General features: G+C 45.1%; 1 protein-coding gene across 1 annotated transcript in view; it reads left to right on the top strand.

Annotated features, from left to right (window-relative positions):
• LOC147901134 (uncharacterized) overlaps nt 1-21,173 on the top strand; it is a 467,121-nt gene that overhangs the window by 425,452 nt on the left and 20,496 nt on the right. Inside the window, exons 40-44 of the mRNA XM_087376081.1 lie at nt 3,408-3,533; nt 3,677-3,949; nt 10,757-10,861; nt 11,204-11,419; nt 11,531-11,713. Of these exons, the coding sequence (XP_087232207.1) occupies nt 3,408-3,533; nt 3,677-3,949; nt 10,757-10,861; nt 11,204-11,419; nt 11,531-11,713 (903 nt within the window). The remainder of the gene's footprint in view (nt 1-3,407; nt 3,534-3,676; nt 3,950-10,756; nt 10,862-11,203; nt 11,420-11,530; nt 11,714-21,173) is intronic.

The raw sequence follows: 21,173 nt of genomic DNA, 5'->3' as shown, positions 1-21,173 counted from the left end.
CCGTTTGAGCTGAACTATGGTTATAGACCAGCCAATCCAACTATAGTTGGAGTACCTCAGAAAGTGCCTAGTGCCGCGAACTTTGTAGTTCAGATGCGGGAGATGCTAGCACTTGCGAGAGCTAATATCCGCCAGGCTATGGATAGAGCCAAGGTGTATGCGGATGAAAATCGGTCTATAAGAGTATTTGAAGGAGAAAAAGTTTTTCTCAGAATTCCTTCGCACTCGAAGTCGTTGACTTCAGGAGAGTGTGCTTAGTTATCACCTCGATACTGTGGGCCGTGGTTAATTCTAAAGAGAATAGGCAGTGTAGCCTATAAATTAGAATTGCCACAAGGGTGTAAGGTGCACCCGGTTTTTCATGTTTCGCGTTTAAAGAAATTTTTGCATACAGGTGACTCACTAATCGAAGGTGTGGTTTTGTTTCAGGAGATAGAGGATATTGCAAGGCGCCAGCCAACAAGAATCCTAGACCGAGGAACAATGCAAATACGAAATCGGAAGATACCCACGGTGTTGGTTGCATGGCATGGTCAGCCTCTATCGGAAGCTACCTGGGAATCCGTATACCAGTTACGGAGAGCGTTCCCAGATTTCATCATCGAGGACGCTGATGCTTGAAGAGGGAAGGAATGTTATGCTCTAGCCGAGATAGCATGACCTCGGATAGATCGGTGGGCATTTTCTCTTAGATGACCAACTTTTGTAATAGTTAATGTGCGTAATTAAAATGGTCAAGAGAAGTAACTGCCAAGGTCCTAGGTGAGGGCGGAATGGCATTGACTAGATAGTTCTGAGTGCTAAGGCCTAGGTGCACCTAAATGTGCAATAATGCCAAGGGACAAGTGGGTTTTGATGTGCCCCAAGAGAGGGGTAAAAAGGTGCACCAAGTGGAGAGGCTAAAATGCTGACATTTGGCAAGGAGAACTATCTAGGGAGATGAGGGTCTCATGGATGAGTACTAATGAATGAAATAACGTATGTATCTGACGACTACTATCCATGTGAATTTGGCTGGGTGGAAAAACCGAATGCCATCGCCCGTGATTGATCTAACGAGAAGTTAAGGAAGAGATTCTGGATATAGATAAAGTGGTTAATAGCTTTCTCTTGGTCAGGGCTTCTCACAGTCCTCCTACCTTCGTGTGCACATGCCTCTGTTGTAAAGAAGCCATTCTATTCCTGCCATGCTAAGCCCAATGCAAGCAGTGGAAAGCCTGCATCTGATGACACTGAGTATATGGATGCGCTTCGCTACTTGTTGAGAGGGAAAGTTTCTGTCATGTCGTAATTTAGCTTTGGGCTCCCCAATCTTCTATTGCCGAGAAAAATTCGATGAAGGACCTTGAGCTTGTGCAAGATGTAGATCTCTATTGAAGCTTGGGCATCATTGTGCATGACTAACGTACCTCAGCTAAGAAGGCCGGAAAATAGTTCTTCAGCATGTACGCACCAAATTGTGTTGCCATGACCGCAAAAGCAGATGCAGACATCTTGTCAACTGTCTTCAAAATTGTTGCACAATTCTGATTCATAGGTGGCCCAGCGAATGATGCATTTCAGAACATTACGAGGGAACTTGATAGCTTGGATCAATCGTCAGGCTAAGCAGCAAGACCAAAGGCATGTGAAAGAGCTCCAGCATAATGGCGGTCAAAAGAGCTGTGACCAAGAGATAGCATAGGGTTGCATCCAAAGGGAGACGGAAACATTCTATTTTTGATTTCATGCTATCGCTCCCTCGTTCTTGACGAGGGGGGGGGCACAGCAGCCTTGGAGCACACTTCACTTTGTATTATGAGGACAGTCGTTCTGATGATGATGTTGATGATAGTGATGTTGTAGATGACTACTATTTTGATATGACTATATAGGATATAGTTTGCTTTTGTATGGGTATGGATGCTCGATTAGTAGCTCCACCCTTTCAGCTAGGTTGTATCAAATTTCTCACAGTCTCATAGATCCATCGGTATTTCGAAGACTTTAAAAAAATTTATTTCTTTCTTTTTTTCTTTCTACTCCATGTACAGTTGGTAGTGAGCTGGACCAGTGACACAACTTCTCCGTTGCACCACCTGTGCTCCCTTGACTCCTGCAGTCCAGTGCACTCTTACTTTACTCCGACCAAGGTCGTCTCACCCTTGACCAAGGTCGATCCACACTTGACATGCCCTGACATGCATTGCTCCAATCATGTACTGCTCATGTACCTACTCTAGTCATGTACTGCTCATGTACCACTCCAGTCAGGTCCTACTCCAATCATGTCAGTATGTGACCGAAGTGTGACTAATGTGTGACCAACGTTTGTCCATCCTTGACATGTTGCTCTAGTGACCAAGATGCAAACAAGGTGTGACCAAGGTGTGTCTGAGGTTTGACCAAGGTGTGACCGAGGTCTGACCAAGGTGTGTCTGAGGTTTGACCAAGGTGTGTCTGAGGTTTGACCAAGGTGTGACCGAGGTCTGACTGAGGTCTGACCAAGGCGTGACCCATGTTTGTCCATCCTTGACATGTTTGCTCCAGTGACCAAGATGTGAACAAAGTGTGACCCAAGTGTGACCCTGCCGACCGAGGTTGACCAAGCTCTGCTAACCAAGGTTAGGTCTGCCCATTATGCGTACAACAACACAACGGTGGGGAGCTTGTAGTGAAGTGATAATGTTGTGGTCTTAGCCTATTATAAGTTTAGGATATTCTTGACATTTTAGGAAGTGAGATATAGTAAATTTCATGCCTTCTTATTTTTATCCTTCCAATTACACTGTAAGAAGTTGTGAAGCATTTTGGAAGCACTTTGGCCAATAGTTTTTATGACAAAACGTCCAATGAATATCCTTGCTTTATGATGCATTTTTTAAACCCTTGGCAACTTTGTAAACAAAGGATGCTGCTGTTGCTGATGTTGGTGATGATAATGATGAGAATGGATACTTTTCTTTGTCATAGATTTTAGATTTAGGAGCTTTAAGATGTAGGGATTGCTTTTGTTCTAGAGACTTCAACGCAATATATGGGTGGTCTTCAATATTTCCTGACTATTTTTTCGTTGATTCTTAGCAACTTTGTAAACAAGGGATGTTGCTGCTGCTGCTGATGATAACAATGAGAATGGATACTTGGCTTCGTCATAGATTTTAGATTAGGAGCTTTAAGATGTAGGGATTGCTTTTGTTCTAGAGACTTCTCAACACAATATATGACTGGTCTTCAATATTTCATGATGACGATTGTTTCGTTGACCCTTCTGGTGATCCTTTTAATGGACCATAATCTATTTTAATTAGTAACAAATAAAAAATAAATTTTATTATAATGTTAAGTAACTACAAAGAAGTATACATATGATCTTGTAGTTTACAATAGGATATGTCAAATAACATGAAAGACATTCTTGTGTACAGGGTAACATATTGGATGATGAAGTACTTATAAACACACTATCTCAATCTAAAGTAACATCTGATGAGATTACATCAAAGGTTGCTGAGGCAGAAAAAACAGAAACAGCAATTGATGAAACAAGAGAGGCATGGCTTCAAAGACCTTGGCTGATCCATTCCTTTTTTGGTCTAATCATGTTTTGAGAACCGACCCATAGAAATATGTCTCCTTTACTATGGATTTAGTTTATTTTTTTGAAGTAGAATCTTAACCATACCAACCATTGCAGGTTTATCGGAAAGTTGCAACAAGAGGCTCACAGCTATTTTTCTGTATTTCGGACTTAGCAGCTGTTGACCCCATGTATCAATATAGTCTATCTTGGTACATTTCTTTGTTTAATCGAGCAATGGATGGTGCCACTCAAGCATCCATAATCGAGAAGCGGATCCAAAATTTGAATGAATACTTTACATATTCACTCTATGTGAACGTGTGCCGATCACTTTTTGAGAAGCATAAATTGATGTTCTCCCTTATGCTGTGCATTAAGATTCTACAGGTGGGCCCTTTTCCTCTTTAGTTTTGAACAATTGTGAAAGAAACTACTTCAGAACTTAAGGGAATGAGCTGTTTGTGGAGGCAGATATCAAGTACTTTAGCTTTATCCGATATGTAGAGAGTTTGAACAAAGAGATTACCTTTGTACAAACTCAGCAATTGCTGAGAGCCTTGGAGACCAAAAGATTACATCCAGTTCTCATCTTTGTCAATCACTGGCTTGATTGACAAAGACGAGAACAGGATTATGGTAGCTCAGGGCCTGATCTAAGTTATGTAGCAAACGTGGACAAAGTTTTATAGAAGTTACCTCCCTAAGTTTTATCTCGGTGATCACAAAGTTACCTCCAGACCTAAGTTCCCCCCTTCCCCTTCCCCTTTCCCCCCCCCCCCCCCCAACCACCACCACCACATGCACAAGCGTACACACACGCATGCTTCTTGCTCTAATGTCGTCACCTAGAGAGTAACCCTGCATAATTAAAGGCATTTACTACAGGCTTTGGTCATTGAACATAATTTTCTTCTTGTTTTTCCTCTTTTTCTCTAGAGGAGATGCCTACTTTGATCTAGATACATTTACAAGTGGGGCTCTTTTATTTATTTTGCAATGATTTTAAATTGTTCACATGATGATTTTGTGGAACCAATCCCTGTTTAGTGGCACAAAATCCAACTCAGTGACTGTTGTGGTAACCCATTGGTGATCAATCTATCCTTGATTGGTCTTTTATAGTTCCTAAGTTTGGATGCTATCACTCTTTGAGAGACCTAGCCGAGTCTATTCTAAAGGGACCCCTCTACAGATCAAGAAAGCCCTAGCTAGAATCTATTCCCTTGTAAAACACTTCAGGTCTTGATTGTGTGAGTAGGTAGTGGATCCTGAGATTATGTAGCAAGTACTCTCCTAATCATGTGATTTAAGTTGCGATGCCTTATGACAATGTCCGCCGCCGTTGACTCTATCATAGAATAGCATTTGGGAGAGTGTGTCCAGCATTTCTGCTTGGAACATCTAGGTCGCTCGGTGCAGTCGGGTGATGGGAGGCCAGATGGTCTCCCCGGTGGCTACCTCTTTGCACACCAATTGGGAGCGCGGTACTCCAAGTTCGAGAGCAATCGCCGAAAGACGGGAGCGTTTCTGCAAGGCCTGGCCTGCAGGAATCTTTTACACCCTTTCCAGTGAGGGGTATTCGCTGGATGTATGGACTACCACCATGGTTGCTAGCTCCTGTTTTGGAATCTGTCTAGGCAGTGAGCCAGCGATCCGAAACTTGGCAAGCTGTCCTATAGCTAGCAACCTCTCTCTTTTGTATTTACCATCTACAGCTCCTTTCAGAAGCTGTTTTGTACGGTGTTTAAAGCACTAATAGAAGTTTTTCTCTAGAAAAAAAAAAATCATTGTGAGTCTCCAAAGCTGTCTTCAAATGTGAGTCTGCATGGGGAGTGTAATGCCAAAACTGTCCTAGTGTGCTGTCATGTGTTCTTCGATAACAGGCTGCTTTTCTTGCATTGCTAGATGTGTAGTTGAAAAAGGAGAAGCTCTTATAGGGGAACAATACATCAATCATCTCCACTCTCCTATGTCCCATGGTAGGTGCTGAATTGGGCACCACCATATAGTCAAACCAATCATAGATTGTTTCTCAACATTGTTTCTCAACATTGCTCAAGATCTCAGGATCTACCATTCTTGGTTCTCTCAGTTTGTGCAATATATCAATTTCTTGTTATTGAATTGTCATATTCCCTGTAGATGTATAGGTCTGGAGACCAGCTATTTGAGACTCGCTCATTTTGCCTTTGTTTTGAGAAGACTTAATATATTTGATGGAGTGAACTAGAGGTGTCTTAGCACACCTACTAATGAAACAAGGAATAACAGGAGTATGGCTTAGTGTCACCTCAAGTTCGGTAGGAGGTACAAGGAGGCTTGGTGTCACCTCACGTCCGGTGGGGACAAGGGGTGGCTTTGGGTCAAGGTACTTCTTTCTCCTCTGTCCATGCTAAGGTATACCATTGACCTTTCTCCTCTCAACTCTCCAAGTCAAGGTATCCCCTGTGCCACCTCAGGTCCGGTAGGGACAAGGGGAGGCTTTGGGTCAAGGTACTTCTTTCTCCTCTTTCCATGTCAAGGTATCCCATTGACCTTTCTCCTCTCGACTCTTAATGTCAAGGTATCCCCTTAACCTTTTTCCTCTTCTCTCTCCATGTCAAAATACTCTCCTTGATTTCTCTGCTCTCTTTATCAACGCTTTAGAACCCATCACTTCCTCTCCAACCCCCTCTGTCTCCATTTCCACTGACTAAGATCTTCCCTCTATTCAACTCGCCTCCCCCTACTTCATCTCAGACCCTGCCTGTTTATCCCCCAAAACCCCCTTTCTTCAACTCCCCTCCCCCTACTATATCTCAAATCTTTCATGCTGGTTACTCCCTTACATAGTCCCCTACCCCCTCTGTTCAACTTGCCTTCCATTGCTGCATCCCGAACCCCTCTTGCTGGTTATCCCCTATACAGCCCCCCCTGCCGTACAAGTTTCCCTCTTCCTGATCAGCCCTCAAGATAGGCCCCTCCCCCCTGTTTTTCTCACCCCCAAGACCTCCTCCCTACCATATAACAACCCCTTATCCTGTCAGCCCCCTACAGAGCCCCCCCAATCAGTGTTTCTCCTCCTCTCCCCGCGCGCCCCCCCCCCCTCCCCCCCCTCCCAGCTGTATGAAATTCTCCCTCCCTCTCAGCCCCCTACACAGTCCCCTTGCTGCCTCTGTTTTTCTCACCTGTAGCCCCCCTTTCGTACAGCTTCCAACCCCTCCTCCTTTGCTAATCTTGCCCCAGCCCCCTCTCCCTCTTCCCTCCTACACACACCCCTTCCCCTTTGGTAAAATCGCCCCCAGCTCCCCTCCTTTTGCCCCCCTACACAGCCATCTCCCCTCTGTTTTCTACACCCCAGCCCCCCTCCAGTACAATTGACCCCCCCTCCCTCAATCCCATGAACATCTCGTCCCACCCCCTCTGCTAATCTCGTCCAAGTTCCCCCCCTCCCTCTGCCCTCCTACACACTCCCCCTCCCCTTTGCTCATCAAGCCCCCAACCCCTCCTTGTTGTGTAACCCTCCCCTCTCAGCCATCACAGGCCACCCCGCTGTTCTTCTCACCCCATCTTCCCCCACTTAACCCCCCTCTCTTCTTCTCATACTCATTTCCCCCCACTTGGTTTCCCCCTTGCTGTCAATAGCAACCCTTGTTACCACCAGCCCACGTCCCTTTCTACCATTCTGGCCCCTTTTTCATGTTGCATTCCCCCCTTTTCTACATCAGCCCAAACCCCCTTTACCCGCTGCTGCAAATCCCCCTCTTTGGGATTTAGTACATCCAAACAACTCCTCCATCTCAGGCCAATGGCTCAAAGGACTCCCTACGATCTGAGTGAAGGAACATGGGAGACGAAAGCAAAGGAAACAACTAGAAAGTATGAAAGTCATAATCAAAGAGCATGAACCAAAGGAAAGTACTTACATGTAGACCAAAGTGCTTGTAGGCTTGATTAGATTGAGAGTGATTTGACAAGCGACAAGTACAAGCCTTTATAGGATAGGCACACACTACAGTGCACAAATGTATATGAGATAGCTCCCGAAGTGACAAGTGGCACTCACACATAAAACCACCACTAGCAATCCTAGTAAACACACTGTTTGGCTATGATTTCTCAACATCTCCCCTCAGAGCAAAGAGTGTGAGACCCAACACGCAAGGAGTAGACCGATTCCCCCTCCACCGCAATACTGCAAAGAGCAAGTCCAACTATCCAACACCTCCCATGTGATAGTGACTTCTCAGTCAGCTTGCGACCAGCAAGGGTAGACCATCACTCATCACCCCCCTTACTTTGAACTGCGTGGTCAATACAATCATACCAAAGTAAAAGACAATACAATCATTTTTGGGGGATAAACCAAGGCAAAGTACCTTTATTGACACCCAAGGCATTCATTTTAAAGGGACTACTACTCAAGGCAGAGAGCCTTTATTTGAGCCATATATAAAATAGAAAATATTTCATTCACATTTTATGCATAGCAAGTGCAGAGAACCCATTAAATATCCCTAAGTAGCTGCCTGCACAAATGTGCACATCTCCCAGTTGATGAAGTTCATGGTGAGAATGCCCCTAAAGATATGTTGATGTCGGACATGGGAGCAGCTACCAAGGGCAATCAGTCCATGACTCTCAAATTGCCAGAAGGAGAGTCACCGATACTGTTCTTGGAAACTCAAAATTGAGCAATTTAACTTGATTTTACAATGTCTCTGAACTGTTCTTCAGAATTCCTTGCTGCCATAAAGTCTATTTTTGGGCATCATTGTTGAAAGAGAAATCATTACACCAGCTAATAAGGTATTTTAAGCTATTTTGGAAATATCTTGGTTAATTTTGGTCAAAATTCAGTGTTATCTTCATTGACTTATTCACCATATCACATGCCATCATTATAAAGACATTGTGGCTATTTTAGGAACATTATTCCAAACTATAACTCTTGTAATAGTTTTGGTCATACATTAGTCATTTGAAATCCATTTTTAGATTTGTATTATGGGTATCCTTCTTTCGTTGAAATGAAATTCAAAGATGGGCATTATTTGCAGTTCATTACACTTGTTGTGTAAGTATGGCACAATCACATGATGAGATGATATTTTTGAGCTAGGACAATAAACATGTACGATCTTGGTATCTCTACAAAGATTGGAGGAGAGGGCAGACATTGGTTGGCAGAGGATGTGGATAGCCAGAGGGTAGAGATTCAAGTCAGGAAAGAGGCCAAATTAAGGTACATATTTCATGCTAGAGCTGCATTCTGGATGTAGATGGAGACCGAGTTACCAGAGACTTCTTTTGGACTTATATAAGACAGAGGAATCTATCTAATGAGCATTGAGACAATCATGAAAAGATTTCCTGAGTGACAGACGGAAATAGAGCCATTTGGAAAAAGTAGAATCTCAAGACTATGATTTCTGTCCTTCCACAGAGTCTAGAGGCACCAATATCAAACCCAAGAAACTCAAGCCTCTGTGGATAACACCAAATATCCAAAAGAGTTTGCCAAAGGAAGCAGGAGGGAATTTGTCTCGAAGACATTGCCGTAATAGAAACTGAAAGTCTTGAGGGATAGGGCAATGCCAAAAGAGACGGATCAATGATTCCCTCGGAGCTAAACATTTGTGACAAACAACAGGATCAATACGTCTATGTGCTAGGAATTGACCAAATGGAAGAACCCCTAACATCACCTGCCATAGAAACACATGTTTGCAAAGAGGCGATTTACAGCTCCAAAGTTGTTTTGCAATCTTCTGTGCCACCACTTGGCACAACGATTCATAGAACATCTGATTTCCCCGATCCGAAATCCAAGGTGGAGGCATCAAAACCCTATACAAACTAGCCACTATTATATTAGCCAATAGTAGAGGATGAGTGCCTGAATCTTGGCAATATAGAGCCCAATCCGTGAGCTGATAAGAAAGCTCCAATTTTGGTATTGTTAAGAACGATTGTAGCATCTGAGAAAGAGAATGCCAAAACTTTCTAAAATGCAGACCCAAAGCATATTATCTAACTGCCAATGGAAAAGAGACCAATATACCATCGGGAGTAGAACATCACCCACTAAGTGTATCCCTTTGGATGAAATAAATAAGAAAGCCTGGGTTCTTACAAGGCCAGGGGGAGTATCAAACACCTTCGACCAATGTAAACTTTCAGCTCGTAAAGAATTTCCTTCCAGGGAGGTGCGGCCTTGGCATTTGAGATCAGAAAGAATTTCTTTCCAATCTGAGAGCATTGTAGAGGCAAAGGGGCAACCCTTAACTCTGCCATCAATGTGTCCCAAAATAAAATCCCATTGGTTTGGATGCCAGTCCCAAAAGCAGAAGTAGTACTTGGTACATGAAGATCTTTCCTCTTCAATATGATAGCTTGAAGGCAGGAAGGCATGTCCCCTCATCTTGTTATTTTGCATTCAACAAGACCGTCAATGGTTTAGTGGCAGGAAATTTGTGTAGGGTTTAGTGTTATTAGGCATGAGGAGAGTGACATGAGCATAGGAGTTATCTCACATATGATTTCGTTGTATGGGCCTTGGAGAATTGGGCATGCATTATATTCAAAAGTTGATACTAGTTTGGATGATGACACCTTCATTTTACATCTTGTGGTGTCTCTTGCCCGTAGTCTAGAATAGACAATAGCATTCAAGGCATCAGTCTTCCTCTTATATCATCGTACTTCTTGTGGTTTTCAGTCTAGATAGACGGAAATCATCAAAGGGATCGCTATTGTGCTCTCTTGCTCTTGCTCTTGCTCTTGCTTTTGCTTCCTTTATCTCCTCTTGCACCTATATGTGTTTTTGAATATAGGTTTTCTTGTGAACTTGGGAAAGAGAGATGTTAGGTTGCCGGTTAAAAAGATAGAGGTGGCCTACTCTTTGGATTGAAACGGTTGTGGTACTTGTGATCTTATCGCTGATTCTCTTCACGAATGTTAATGCCCAAATAAGCCTGACTAAATTTGATAGACATATGTAACAAGCAATAAAACTAATCTCAGTTTGATTTTCTCGGAAGGAGCTCGAACATATTTTAAAGGCATGCGTAAAAATTAAGAAATAACTAATTTTGATAACATTATTTCGTAAGCAGTAAACGTATGTTTACTCTATATGCAGCTTGTACAGTTACAACAGCTTGGAATTGTGCTCTTTCTTATTAACAGTTTCTTGAATCCTAATAAATCCAGGAACGAAAGGCTGTAGACCCTACTGAGTGGCGATTCTTGCTAGCAGGTGCAACCTCTTCCAACATGACTCATCCAAACCCTGCCCCAGATTGGCTAACTGACAAGGTAATCATCTGGTCATGAAAGCAACTTCAGACTCCTTTTAGTAAGTCACAGATTGTGACTTAAGTTGTTTATTTATAAGAAATGATAATGTGTTTCGTAACTTGTAGATAAAAGATGATGAGACTCCTATTTAAACATAATATACCTTATGATTCCCCTTCAATTAGAATACTACAAATGTTACCTATTGAGTTCTGGCATATGTCATCTATCTTAAACAATCTATTTGGAACATGAGATAGATTTATGTTTCTGTCAATCCGTATGCCAAAAAAAAAGGTGCTTAACCTGCAAAATATTTTGGATGAAATAATGCTAACAAGGTTATTATTTTTTGTGCAGTCATGGGTAGAAATATTAAATCTGAGCTACCTACAAAACTTTCATGGTTTTGAGCAGAGCTTTATTGACAATATACTGCACTTTAAAAAGATATTTGACAGTCCAGATGCCCATCTAGAGCACCTTCCACAAGAGTGGGATGAAAAACTGAACAAACTGCAAAAACTGTTGGTTCTGCGATGTCTTCGTGTTGACAAGGCACTATTAGGCATACAGGTGCATCTTTTAATGCTCAAGGCATGCTTTACATCAAGAGATTCTCAACTTTGGCTTGTTTTTCAAATTTCAAACCAACGAACGGTCTAATACTTTTATTTTGTCATTCAGGATTTTGTGTCAAGTAATCTTGGCCAACGATTCATAGAACCACCTGCCTTTGACCTTGGAGCATGTTATAAGGATGGATCTCCTTCTTCACCACTCATATTTGTGCTTTCAGCAGGAGCAGATCCAATGGCAGATCTTTTGAAACTCGCGGAGGACCAGCGCTTTACAAAAAAATTTGAAAAGGTAGGACACAATGCGAGTTTCCCTTGAAAAGATACAAGCTCTTTTCTTGAAGTCCCACCTGTCCTCTTTCAAATTCGAGTTTGTTTATTCAGTTGTAGGTCCTCTTCAAGTGGTGGCGGGCATCGAGTACGGCTGATTTAATTTGTCATTGAGCAAGTACACAGAGGTTTTGCATCCTTGGGAGCAAGCATTGTTGCCCACGTCACAAATTTATGCTTGGCACATTTCAGATTTGGGTAGAGTCAGTTTTGGACAGATTTGTTGGCACATTGGCCCTCGCCCTTGTGGCATGTAATTGACCAAATGTAGTGTTGAACTTTGGAGGCTAAATGCCTCATAAGGTCCGTGTGTAATTTTAGGGACATTAGTCCCATATGCATTGTTGTAATTCCACGGTCCTTGGATATATATAGAGAGTTGATGAAGACCCTCCTCTTAATCCCATTGGCCTTTTGCTGGGGTGTTGAGGAGGTAACATGGCTATGGGGCAAAGGAGTGGGACCCTTGGCACCCGGTGCTCCAACTTGTTGACCCTCAGCTGCTCTAGTTGCTTACATGTTTTTTTTTTCCCCTAAAGAAAGGAACCTTCTATTAATGCTTGAAAGATTTCATACAAGACAACAGCCCCAAAGGTGCTGAGTATGAAAAAACCGAAAAAGGCTGAAAGAAAAACCGGCCTGTTCCAGAGAAGCCCAGCTCACTGCTTAGGGGATCTCGGGAACTGGGGCTAACAGCCAAGTGGGGGGACTATACAGCCAGCAAATCCCTCGTGGAGTGAAGATGTAGAAAACGCCTACAGGCCAAGCCTTGCAGAGACGAGCACGCCTCTCAATAGTCGCCCTGGAGCCTACAGTCCCACGCTCCGAGGTGGACCGTAGAGTGTAAATAATATCCTGCCAGATGGCGACCAAGGTAGCCGAGGGTGAAATCGGGTGCTCTCCCATCATGAGATTGCAGCGAGCCACCCAAATGATCCAAGCCGTGATGCTAGCTACCATCTCCCAAACATTGTCTTCCCTAGGGGAAGGAGGAGCTAGGGCGTCAAGGGGGGCTGCCTCGTGGAGTGCAATCCTCTGAATCCTCTGACCCTGTATCCGGTAGGCTGGGGAGATCTCATCAATCTGGAATGCGTGTCCTCCCTCTGTCAACCAAGCCACCACCCCAGGTGTAGTCTCTGTGAAGGCTCTGCATGTCATGATCCTGAGCGTTCTCATCCAGATACTCGCTGCGCTACGACAGCTCCATAGGCAGTGTGGGATAGTCTCCAGGACACCATCTGAGCAGCAATGGCACTGCCCCTCCACTCGCATATGCTCCAACCACGGGCCGATGGGCAAGCCTCCGTGGGCTGCTAGCCAGAAGAAGTAAGAAATCTTCCTCGGTTGCAAGCTGGGACCACAACCGCGTCCAAAACCTGGAGCGAACAGCCAAGTGGGGGGGCTAACAGCCAAGTGGGGGGACTATACAGCCAGCAAATCCCTCGCGGAGTGAAGATGTAGAAAACGCCTGCAGGCCAAGCCTTGCAGAGACGAGCACGCCTCTCAATAGTCGCCCTGGAGCCTAGAGTCCCACGCTCCGAGGTGGACCGTAGAGTGTAAATAATATCCTGCCAGATGGCGACCAAGGTAGCCGAGGGTGAAATCGGGTGCTCTCCCATCATGAGATTGCAGCGAGCCACCCAAATGATCCAAGCCGTGATGCTAGCTACCATCTCCCAAACATTGTCTTCCCTAGGGGAAGGAGGAGCTAGGGCGTCAAGGGGGGCTGCCTCGTGGAGTGCAATCCTCTGAATCCTCTGACCCTGTATCCGGTAGGCTGGGGAGATCTCATCAATCTGGAATGCGTGTCCTCCCTCTGTCAACCAAGCCACCACCCCAGGTGTAGTCTCTGTGAAGGCTCTGCATGTCATGATCCTGAGCGTTCTCATCCAGATACTCGCTGCGCTACGACAACTCCATAGGCAGTGTGGGATAGTCTCCAGGACACCATCTGAGCAGCAATGGCACTGCCCCTCCACTCGCATATGCTCCAACCACGGGCCGATGGGCAAGCCTCCGTGGGCTGCTAGCCAGAAGAAGTAAGAAATCTTCCTCGGTTGCAAGCTGGACCACAACCGCGTCCAAAACCTGGAGCGAACATCCCGGGGCACTCTCTGTGTCTCCCAGTGTCTCTCCCTCGAGGGGGTCCATCTCGACGAATCCATCTAAATTTTCCTGCCAATCCGTGTGGTGTAGGAAAAGAAAGGCCCCTCATCTATCGTCTCAGCAAGGCCACCCCTGGAGGGCCAGAAGCACTCCCCGAGGTCCCACTGGACCTCCCTCAAGGGTCTACCCTCCCATAGCCAGAGGCACTAGAGGCGTCCTGCTCTGAGATACTGGGAGGATCGATGTGCGACTCCTTCCCCAAGCGTCCTACCACTCTGATCATCTGCCAGTGTATCCCATCAAGACTCCCATCCATCTCAGGGTTACTCCAAATGAGGGGATGTAGCAGGCCTCTAGGTCCTACACGGAAGAAGCTGGGGTCCGTGCTGTCACGCTGCATCAAAATCCTCAAGGGAACACCAGTACGAGAAAACTACCCCAGCCATCTGCTGTCTCTCCAAATGTGAAGTCCTTCCTACCAGGACTAAGGAATGGCTAAGTCGATCTCGCCCATCTGCTGCCTTGCCCCTCTCAGATGCGCTAGGGCGTCAAGCCTCGTCTCTGCCTCCATAGGTAGTCTGCTCCAGCGACCAAAAGACCCTGCTGGTCCACTGTCCCACTGTGCCCAACCAATGTGAGTCCGCTGCCCAAGCATATGTCCCTCCTGATCTCTGACCTCTGGGTGCCACATAAGGGGCTGACGCTCGAACTCCTCTCTGCATCTGGGTGGAGCACGGATGAGACCTCCTACTAGTCTCTACCAAACCTTGTGAAGACTCCTCATCAGGGGGGAGCCCTTCCCCATAAGGGGGGCCTCTGAGAAGATCCATCTATGTGAAGACTGCCACTCCTCCAGTGCGTGGGGTGTTCCTCAGAAGCCCTCTCTGTAAGAGGAGCTCCCAAGGCTCGGCACTTGGGGTGAGGCCACGAACCACTAGCTTGCCCAGAAGGGCCTTGCTCTGCATCTCCGAATCAATGATACCCAAGCCTCCCAGTGCTTGCGGCATGATCACCGTCTGCCAAGCTACTCGGCTCTAGTGTTCCTCATGCCCTCTGAACCGGTCCAGAGGAAGTTCCGTACCAACCATCGGAGCTGCCCAATGCATCCTCTGTGAAAGCACCAGCAGGAGGCAATATACCAAGTAGTGGCAAGAAGGACCTGGTTTGCCACTAAGGCGCGACCTGCGAGGGAGAGTTTGGCCGAGCTCCAATAGAGAAGCTTGCGCCGAACACTCTGAAGGACCGGGGCAATCTGCTGCTCTGCTGTAATGTCAATACCCACTTGGCATCCGAGGTATCTCGCTGTCTGGCCCCGCGGTATCCATCTAAAACCAAAGTCACTCCCCCACTCACGGATCTCCTGTGTCTCCTCAAAGCTCGCGAGGAAGCCTATGGATTTCGTCCAGTTGATCCGTGGCCCCGAGGCCTCACAATAGATAGCCAAGGCGCCTCTGACTCTCTCTAGACTCACTGTGGTGCCCTCAACATACAAGGCCGTGTCATCTATAAACTCCGAGTCAAGGAGCTCCTCCTCCTGCCTGATTGGGAGCCTCAACCCTGTGAAACCCACCACCTGTGATCTCAAAAAGTAGCCTAGAGCCTCTGCTGCAAACAGGAAGAGGAAGGGAGCTAGTGGGCAGCCTTGGCGAACCGAGCGAGAGAGAGGGAAGGCCTCGCCTGTGTGTCTTCGGATAATCATCTGACTAGAGCTTCCTGCGTATAGCGCTGAAACTCTCTGAGAAACCCAATCTCCTCATAGTGCCCTCCAGGAAAGACCACTCCACCCTGTCGTAGGCCTTCTCAAAGTCCAAGAGAAGGATGGCCAGTGACTGTGACTCCTCCCTGCTGATCCAGTGCCTCCCAGAACGTGAAGATGTTGTCCAAGATGCTGCGCTCTTAGACAAACCCAGTCTGTGTGTCATGGATGATGTCGGTAAGATGAGGCTATGACCGCAAACTCAAGACCTTGGCAAGGATCTTGTATGCAGTATCAAGCAGAGTGATCGGCCTCCATTGTCGAATATCTGACCTATCTCCCCCTTTCAGGATCAAACAGATCCACCCCCTGCACAAGGACTGAGGAAGAAGGCTTGTGTCGAAAATCTCCTGGCAAGCTAAATGGAAGGGGGTAGAGATAATCTCCTAGAAGTTTCAGAATAAGGCCGGAGTCAAGCCATCCTCCCCCGGGAACTTTTGGGTTGGGAGAGCCTTGAGGGCTTCCTAGAGCTCCTCATCTATGAAGGGCTCCTCAAGTTTGCTGCATAAGTCCCGCGAGACTACTGTCGGAACTAGATCCCAAACTAGCTCTCAGTCCACAAGACCTGCTGGGGTCATCCTCTCTGTCTGAAAGAGCTGGCTATAAAATTCCGTGGTCATGTCAAGAATCTCCTGCGGGTCAGTGTGTGCATGATGCCCTGCGAGTCTCAAAGACGCTATAGCTGTGTGCCGGTCGATCGGGGCCTAGTGGTTTGAAAGAATTGCTTCGTCATCTTGTCCCCCTGCTGTACCCATCGGGCCCGAGAGGAATGAAAGGAGAACTCACCCCGCTGTAGCTTTGTGTCCTGAAGCTCAAGACAAGCGCTCTCCAATCTGTCACTAAGCCACTGAGAGGTTGATTCCTGCTCCCTGAGCCTCTCGATGGAGGCGAGGTCTCTCCTCAAAGCCCGCTCTCGCTCCTGAAGGGTCCTCCTCTACCTAAGGGCGTGAGCCTGTAGCTCCACACTGCTCCTCTGAATTGCATCGGCCACCCACGCAGCCCAGCCTGGTGCTATCTCTGATTGCTCCGAGATCTCTGCGATAACCTGGTGAATCTCCTCGTCTTGCAAGAGGTCCTCTGGAATGCGGACCCCCTTCTGGGGGAGACCTTGGCGGGACTGATCCAAGTGAAGTACCACTGGAGAGTGGTCGGACATCGTGGTACCTGCCAGAATCTCGGTAGAACCACCTCTGTGTAATGTCCAATCCCCAACATAGAAGCGGTCTAATCTCTCGAGCAATACATCGTGTCTCCTCTATCCAAAGGAGAAGAGAAGGCTGCCAGGAGTCCTGCTGAACTCTGGCTCTCTCCACGGGTCTCTGCCATTGATCATGAAAATGAACTGCTCCCAGGTGCTACGCTTTGCTGCTGGCATCTTTGAGAACGAGGTGTCGCCTTGCTTGTCCTCCCCAAACTCCAGGTTGTTGAAGTCCCCTCCAACAATCCAAGAATCACATCCAGAAGACACTCTAACAGCCTCCTCCAAAAAGCCGGGCGGTGCTATCTACACGCTGGGGCATACACGTTCAGGAATCCAATCCTGGACTCTCCCGTCTGAACTCCCATCCAAACTGCCCGTCCTGAGCTCGCCCTGATCGTAGACCTCTGGAGCCAAAGTCTGTGAGACTGAGATGCAGACCCCTCCGCTTCGTCCTACTGCGGGAGACCACTCCTCTGGACCTCTTCCTGGGAGAAGGTGATGGCATCGTTTGATGTCTACTGCTGAAAACATGTGCTCCTGAATCGTAAGGATGTCCACTGCCCGCCCTACCACTGCCCTCTGCAACTCCTGTCGGAGCAACAGGTACTGTGGTTGACTACAAACACGGTCGTGGAGCCCGTGTACATTCCAGCTCACTATGGTCCAGCTCATGAGGACGGGGGAGTCGGGAACAAGGCTCTCCTGTGAGTGGGTGCCTGTCCTAGAAAGACTACCTTGTGTTATTTTGCCGGGGGTTTGGAGGGCGAGTAGTCAGTGTCTGTGCGGCGTCGTACTAGGGTGGTGGACACTGGCTCAATACCGATCTTCCGTGCCCACTCCATTATGAAGGAGGCTTCCATCCCGAGCAACTCGGCACACATCTGGAGGGGCCATAAGTGTGCCTGCTCCACCTTTGCCTGCATCGGCAATCTGATAACTCTTGTCGCCATGGAGGAGCCATGCCACCTTAACATTTTATAATATTACTACCATGGATTATGTACAACACAACTTATGGGTCCTCTTACGTGGAAGGGTGGCACATGGTCATGCCCTGTTACCTCAACCCTGGGCCCTATGCACACCATATTTTATTATACTATTGCCACACATACAAGCACACACTCATATTTATGTCTTTTTACTTTGGTCAAATTTATCCATAACACTACACCACTCGAGAAAGGCCTCGAGCTGAGTAAGCATGGCATTGCTTAAAAGTCCAGTGGTACTGTTTATAGACAGCTAGTAGGCAGCCTGATTTATTTGTGTTCCACAAGGCCCAACATTGCCTGTGATAAGGGATTGCTTAGTCAATTTATGCATTGTTCGACAGTCACACATGGCACAAAAAGGGTTCTTAGATATTTGCGCGCTCGAGATAGTGACTTTGACCTTCATGGATGCATGTTCATAAATTAGCTGGAGGCATTGGTGATAGATGATTCCCCTTTGGCTATTGTTTCTCATTGGGATCAGTTTACACTTAATTGGTCAGCAAGCAAGCCATAGTTTCTCTTACATCTAGTAAAGCGGAATATAGGAAGCAGCAAATGCAGCCCCCATGGAATGCATGTGGTTGAGGAAGTTGATGCAAGATTTCTATTATTCAAAGGATGATGTGGCCACTCCCACATACTATGATAGTTAGAGTTGCATTGCCATTGTACACAATCCTGCCTTTCATGCTTGCATGAAACACATCAAAATCAAAATCATTATTTTTGGGGCTATACTAAGGATGGTTTCATCGACCTCATCTATATTCCATCTAAAGACTAATGTATTGTTTTTCATTTGTACTCCTATACATAGCTATATCGCTATGGGGTGAAATTGTGTAACCATGGTACTTCAGGTACACTAGGTACTATGAGACGTTTTTGGGGGACTTCAGCCATACCATTGAGGGGAGATTTGTAGGAACATTTACAGTGGTATGGTTATGTAGACTAGCATTAGTCTAACTAGCCTAGCTTTAATATTTTTCACGTTGTATGGGTTCCATATATAACCCATCCTTTATTCTTTCATTCTATCTCAATTGAGTTGTTGTGGAATAAAACTTTAAGTGCTTTGAGTTCACCCACATTTCCTAGCTTATTAGACTTCTCTTTCCCTTCTCCTTGCTAAGTCTACTCTTAGTCTTACATGTTGCTAGTATGCAAGCTATTAGTCACTCTTGATTTCCCTGATGCTCTCTACTTAGTAGACTAAGTAGATTGGCTAAGTCTATATTTCATACAATGAGTATCAAAGTGTACATGGCAACAAGTCCTAAGTCAACCGCTAAGCTTGTGGCTCTACAAAATCAAGGAAAGGTTGAGTACATGCAGCAACGGATACATGGGTAAGTTACATCAGAGCATCTTGTTGGTTTTATGAGCCTTGTGTATCAACACCATAGAAACGCTTCCATTCTCATTCAAGTCTCTAGTTTTGTTAATGAAACACAATAGAATGGGAAGCGGATGCGTCAATTTTACGAGCAAAAACCTATGAGCAGGTTTATACGAGCGTGTTTTTCAAGAGATTTTAAAAATAGTATTTCTTTAGGAAACATGGTTTTTACACTTTTATTTTCATTAGAACTAGATCCCTTTATCATAAAAATATACAAACTAGTCACCCATTCATTTTTACATAACATAAATCTTCTTATTCATAGACATCCCTTTGTACCCTTGTTATTACCTTAAAAAAGTATCGAAAAATAATTCATTTAAGAAACGTCCCTCATAATCACTCTCAACATTATAATATTATACATAAATAATTACTTATTAAACACATTTATATCATATGGCAATATCTTTCAAGTGTTTTTATAGTATTAATAACAATATATTTATGGACATGTTTCTATAGAAGTTTAAATTACTGTAAATAAGTATTAACTTGGGCTTATATATCACTCTCATAAAATACGTGTAATATTTAATACTATATATGCAAGGTTTTCCAAAATATAACCCCATAGATGTGCTCAAATGGGATTTTCCGATCAATTTGAGTGGCTGAATGACTATATTTGGACATTGGATGTGAAAGTTATGTCACTTTTAAAAGTGTTGTCCAAGGTAGTTTCGCCAGCGAAACTACCTTGAAAGACCTTGTTCAAAGGGGTTTCGCTAGCGAAACTACCTTGATGGCTTGCTTCAATGAGTTTTCTTTGGAGAAACTGTTTTATGAAGATAGGGTGAGAGAGGTTTTTCAATGTCACCCCCTATTAAGTAAAAAGTTGTAAGAAGGATCATAAGGGAATTTTCATAGAGAAGTCTACTCTACATGTGGGTTTCTTCAAAAGCCATCCCATTATGTTCTCACCATTCCCAAAGATTCACATAAATATTCGTGTATAAAATAGGCATTCCTATAATACTTTTCATATTTCTAAGTGAAACTATGTTTTCTTCTGATCCATTTTTGTCATATTTTTGCATAGTTGGAAGCTTTTTTTTTCCTTCGCTCGGACGCTCGGAAGATTTCGCTCGGAAAATGCTCGTCCCCAATGGGAAGCCTAGTAGATTAATAGATGTACATGTTTGAATTGCTGCAATGGAAACGGCATACAACTGAATAAGCAGCAACTAATTGAAAACACACAATGAAACCCAAATTTAGCATATAACAGAATATGCATACAAGTGAAATGCAGCAGCTAATTGAAAACACACAATGAACCCCAAACATAGCAAATCGTAATTAAGGAGGTGTGGAGGTGAGTTCTCACAGAATCCAAAGGATTCAATCCCATCCTATGTGGCACACTAACACAATGTGCCCAATTAAAGTGCATCAAACACATGCACAAGATGCAATACTTGCATCTGATTGGCTACCCTAGAGTAAGTGAGACGGTGAGTGAATGTCTGTGTGACATGTGGCAAGTTCACAACAGAGAGGCCCCAATGGAATGGTGCCATGTGGCCACCATCCCCTTCATCCTTGATGTATGCATGTGGGAGGCTTGCCATATCATGTGGCGCCTTAAAAATTCTCTAATACTTGTAACGTCATGGATGTCTTATTCCAGGACCTAAGCTTTCCCTACCACTCATTTTGACCTTTTGCTAATCCTAACCCAAAATGACCCTAGGGGTAATGTAGTGAATGAAGTCCATAGTTATCACTCTTTCCAACACTCCCCATTCATGAATAATGGATTAGGCTTCACACCCATTAGGTTGGAAAACTTCTCTTGCTTAATCCTAGCTACAAGTTTGGTTAGCATACCAGCCACCTCATCTAGATAGGATCAATTTCATTGCTCAGTATCTTTTCACGTATAAAGTGATGTTGCACCTCAATGTGATTTGTTTGAGCATTAAATATAGGATCCTTGGCCAACACATGAAG

Source organism: Dipteris shenzhenensis, chromosome 6 (assembly GCF_047967505.1).
Source record: "Dipteris shenzhenensis isolate YYH24624 ecotype China chromosome 6, Dip_SZ_1.0, whole genome shotgun sequence".
In the NCBI taxonomy this organism is placed as follows: Eukaryota; Viridiplantae; Streptophyta; class Polypodiopsida; order Gleicheniales; family Dipteridaceae; genus Dipteris; species Dipteris shenzhenensis.
This window is presented reverse-complemented; position numbering and strand designations above follow the sequence as displayed.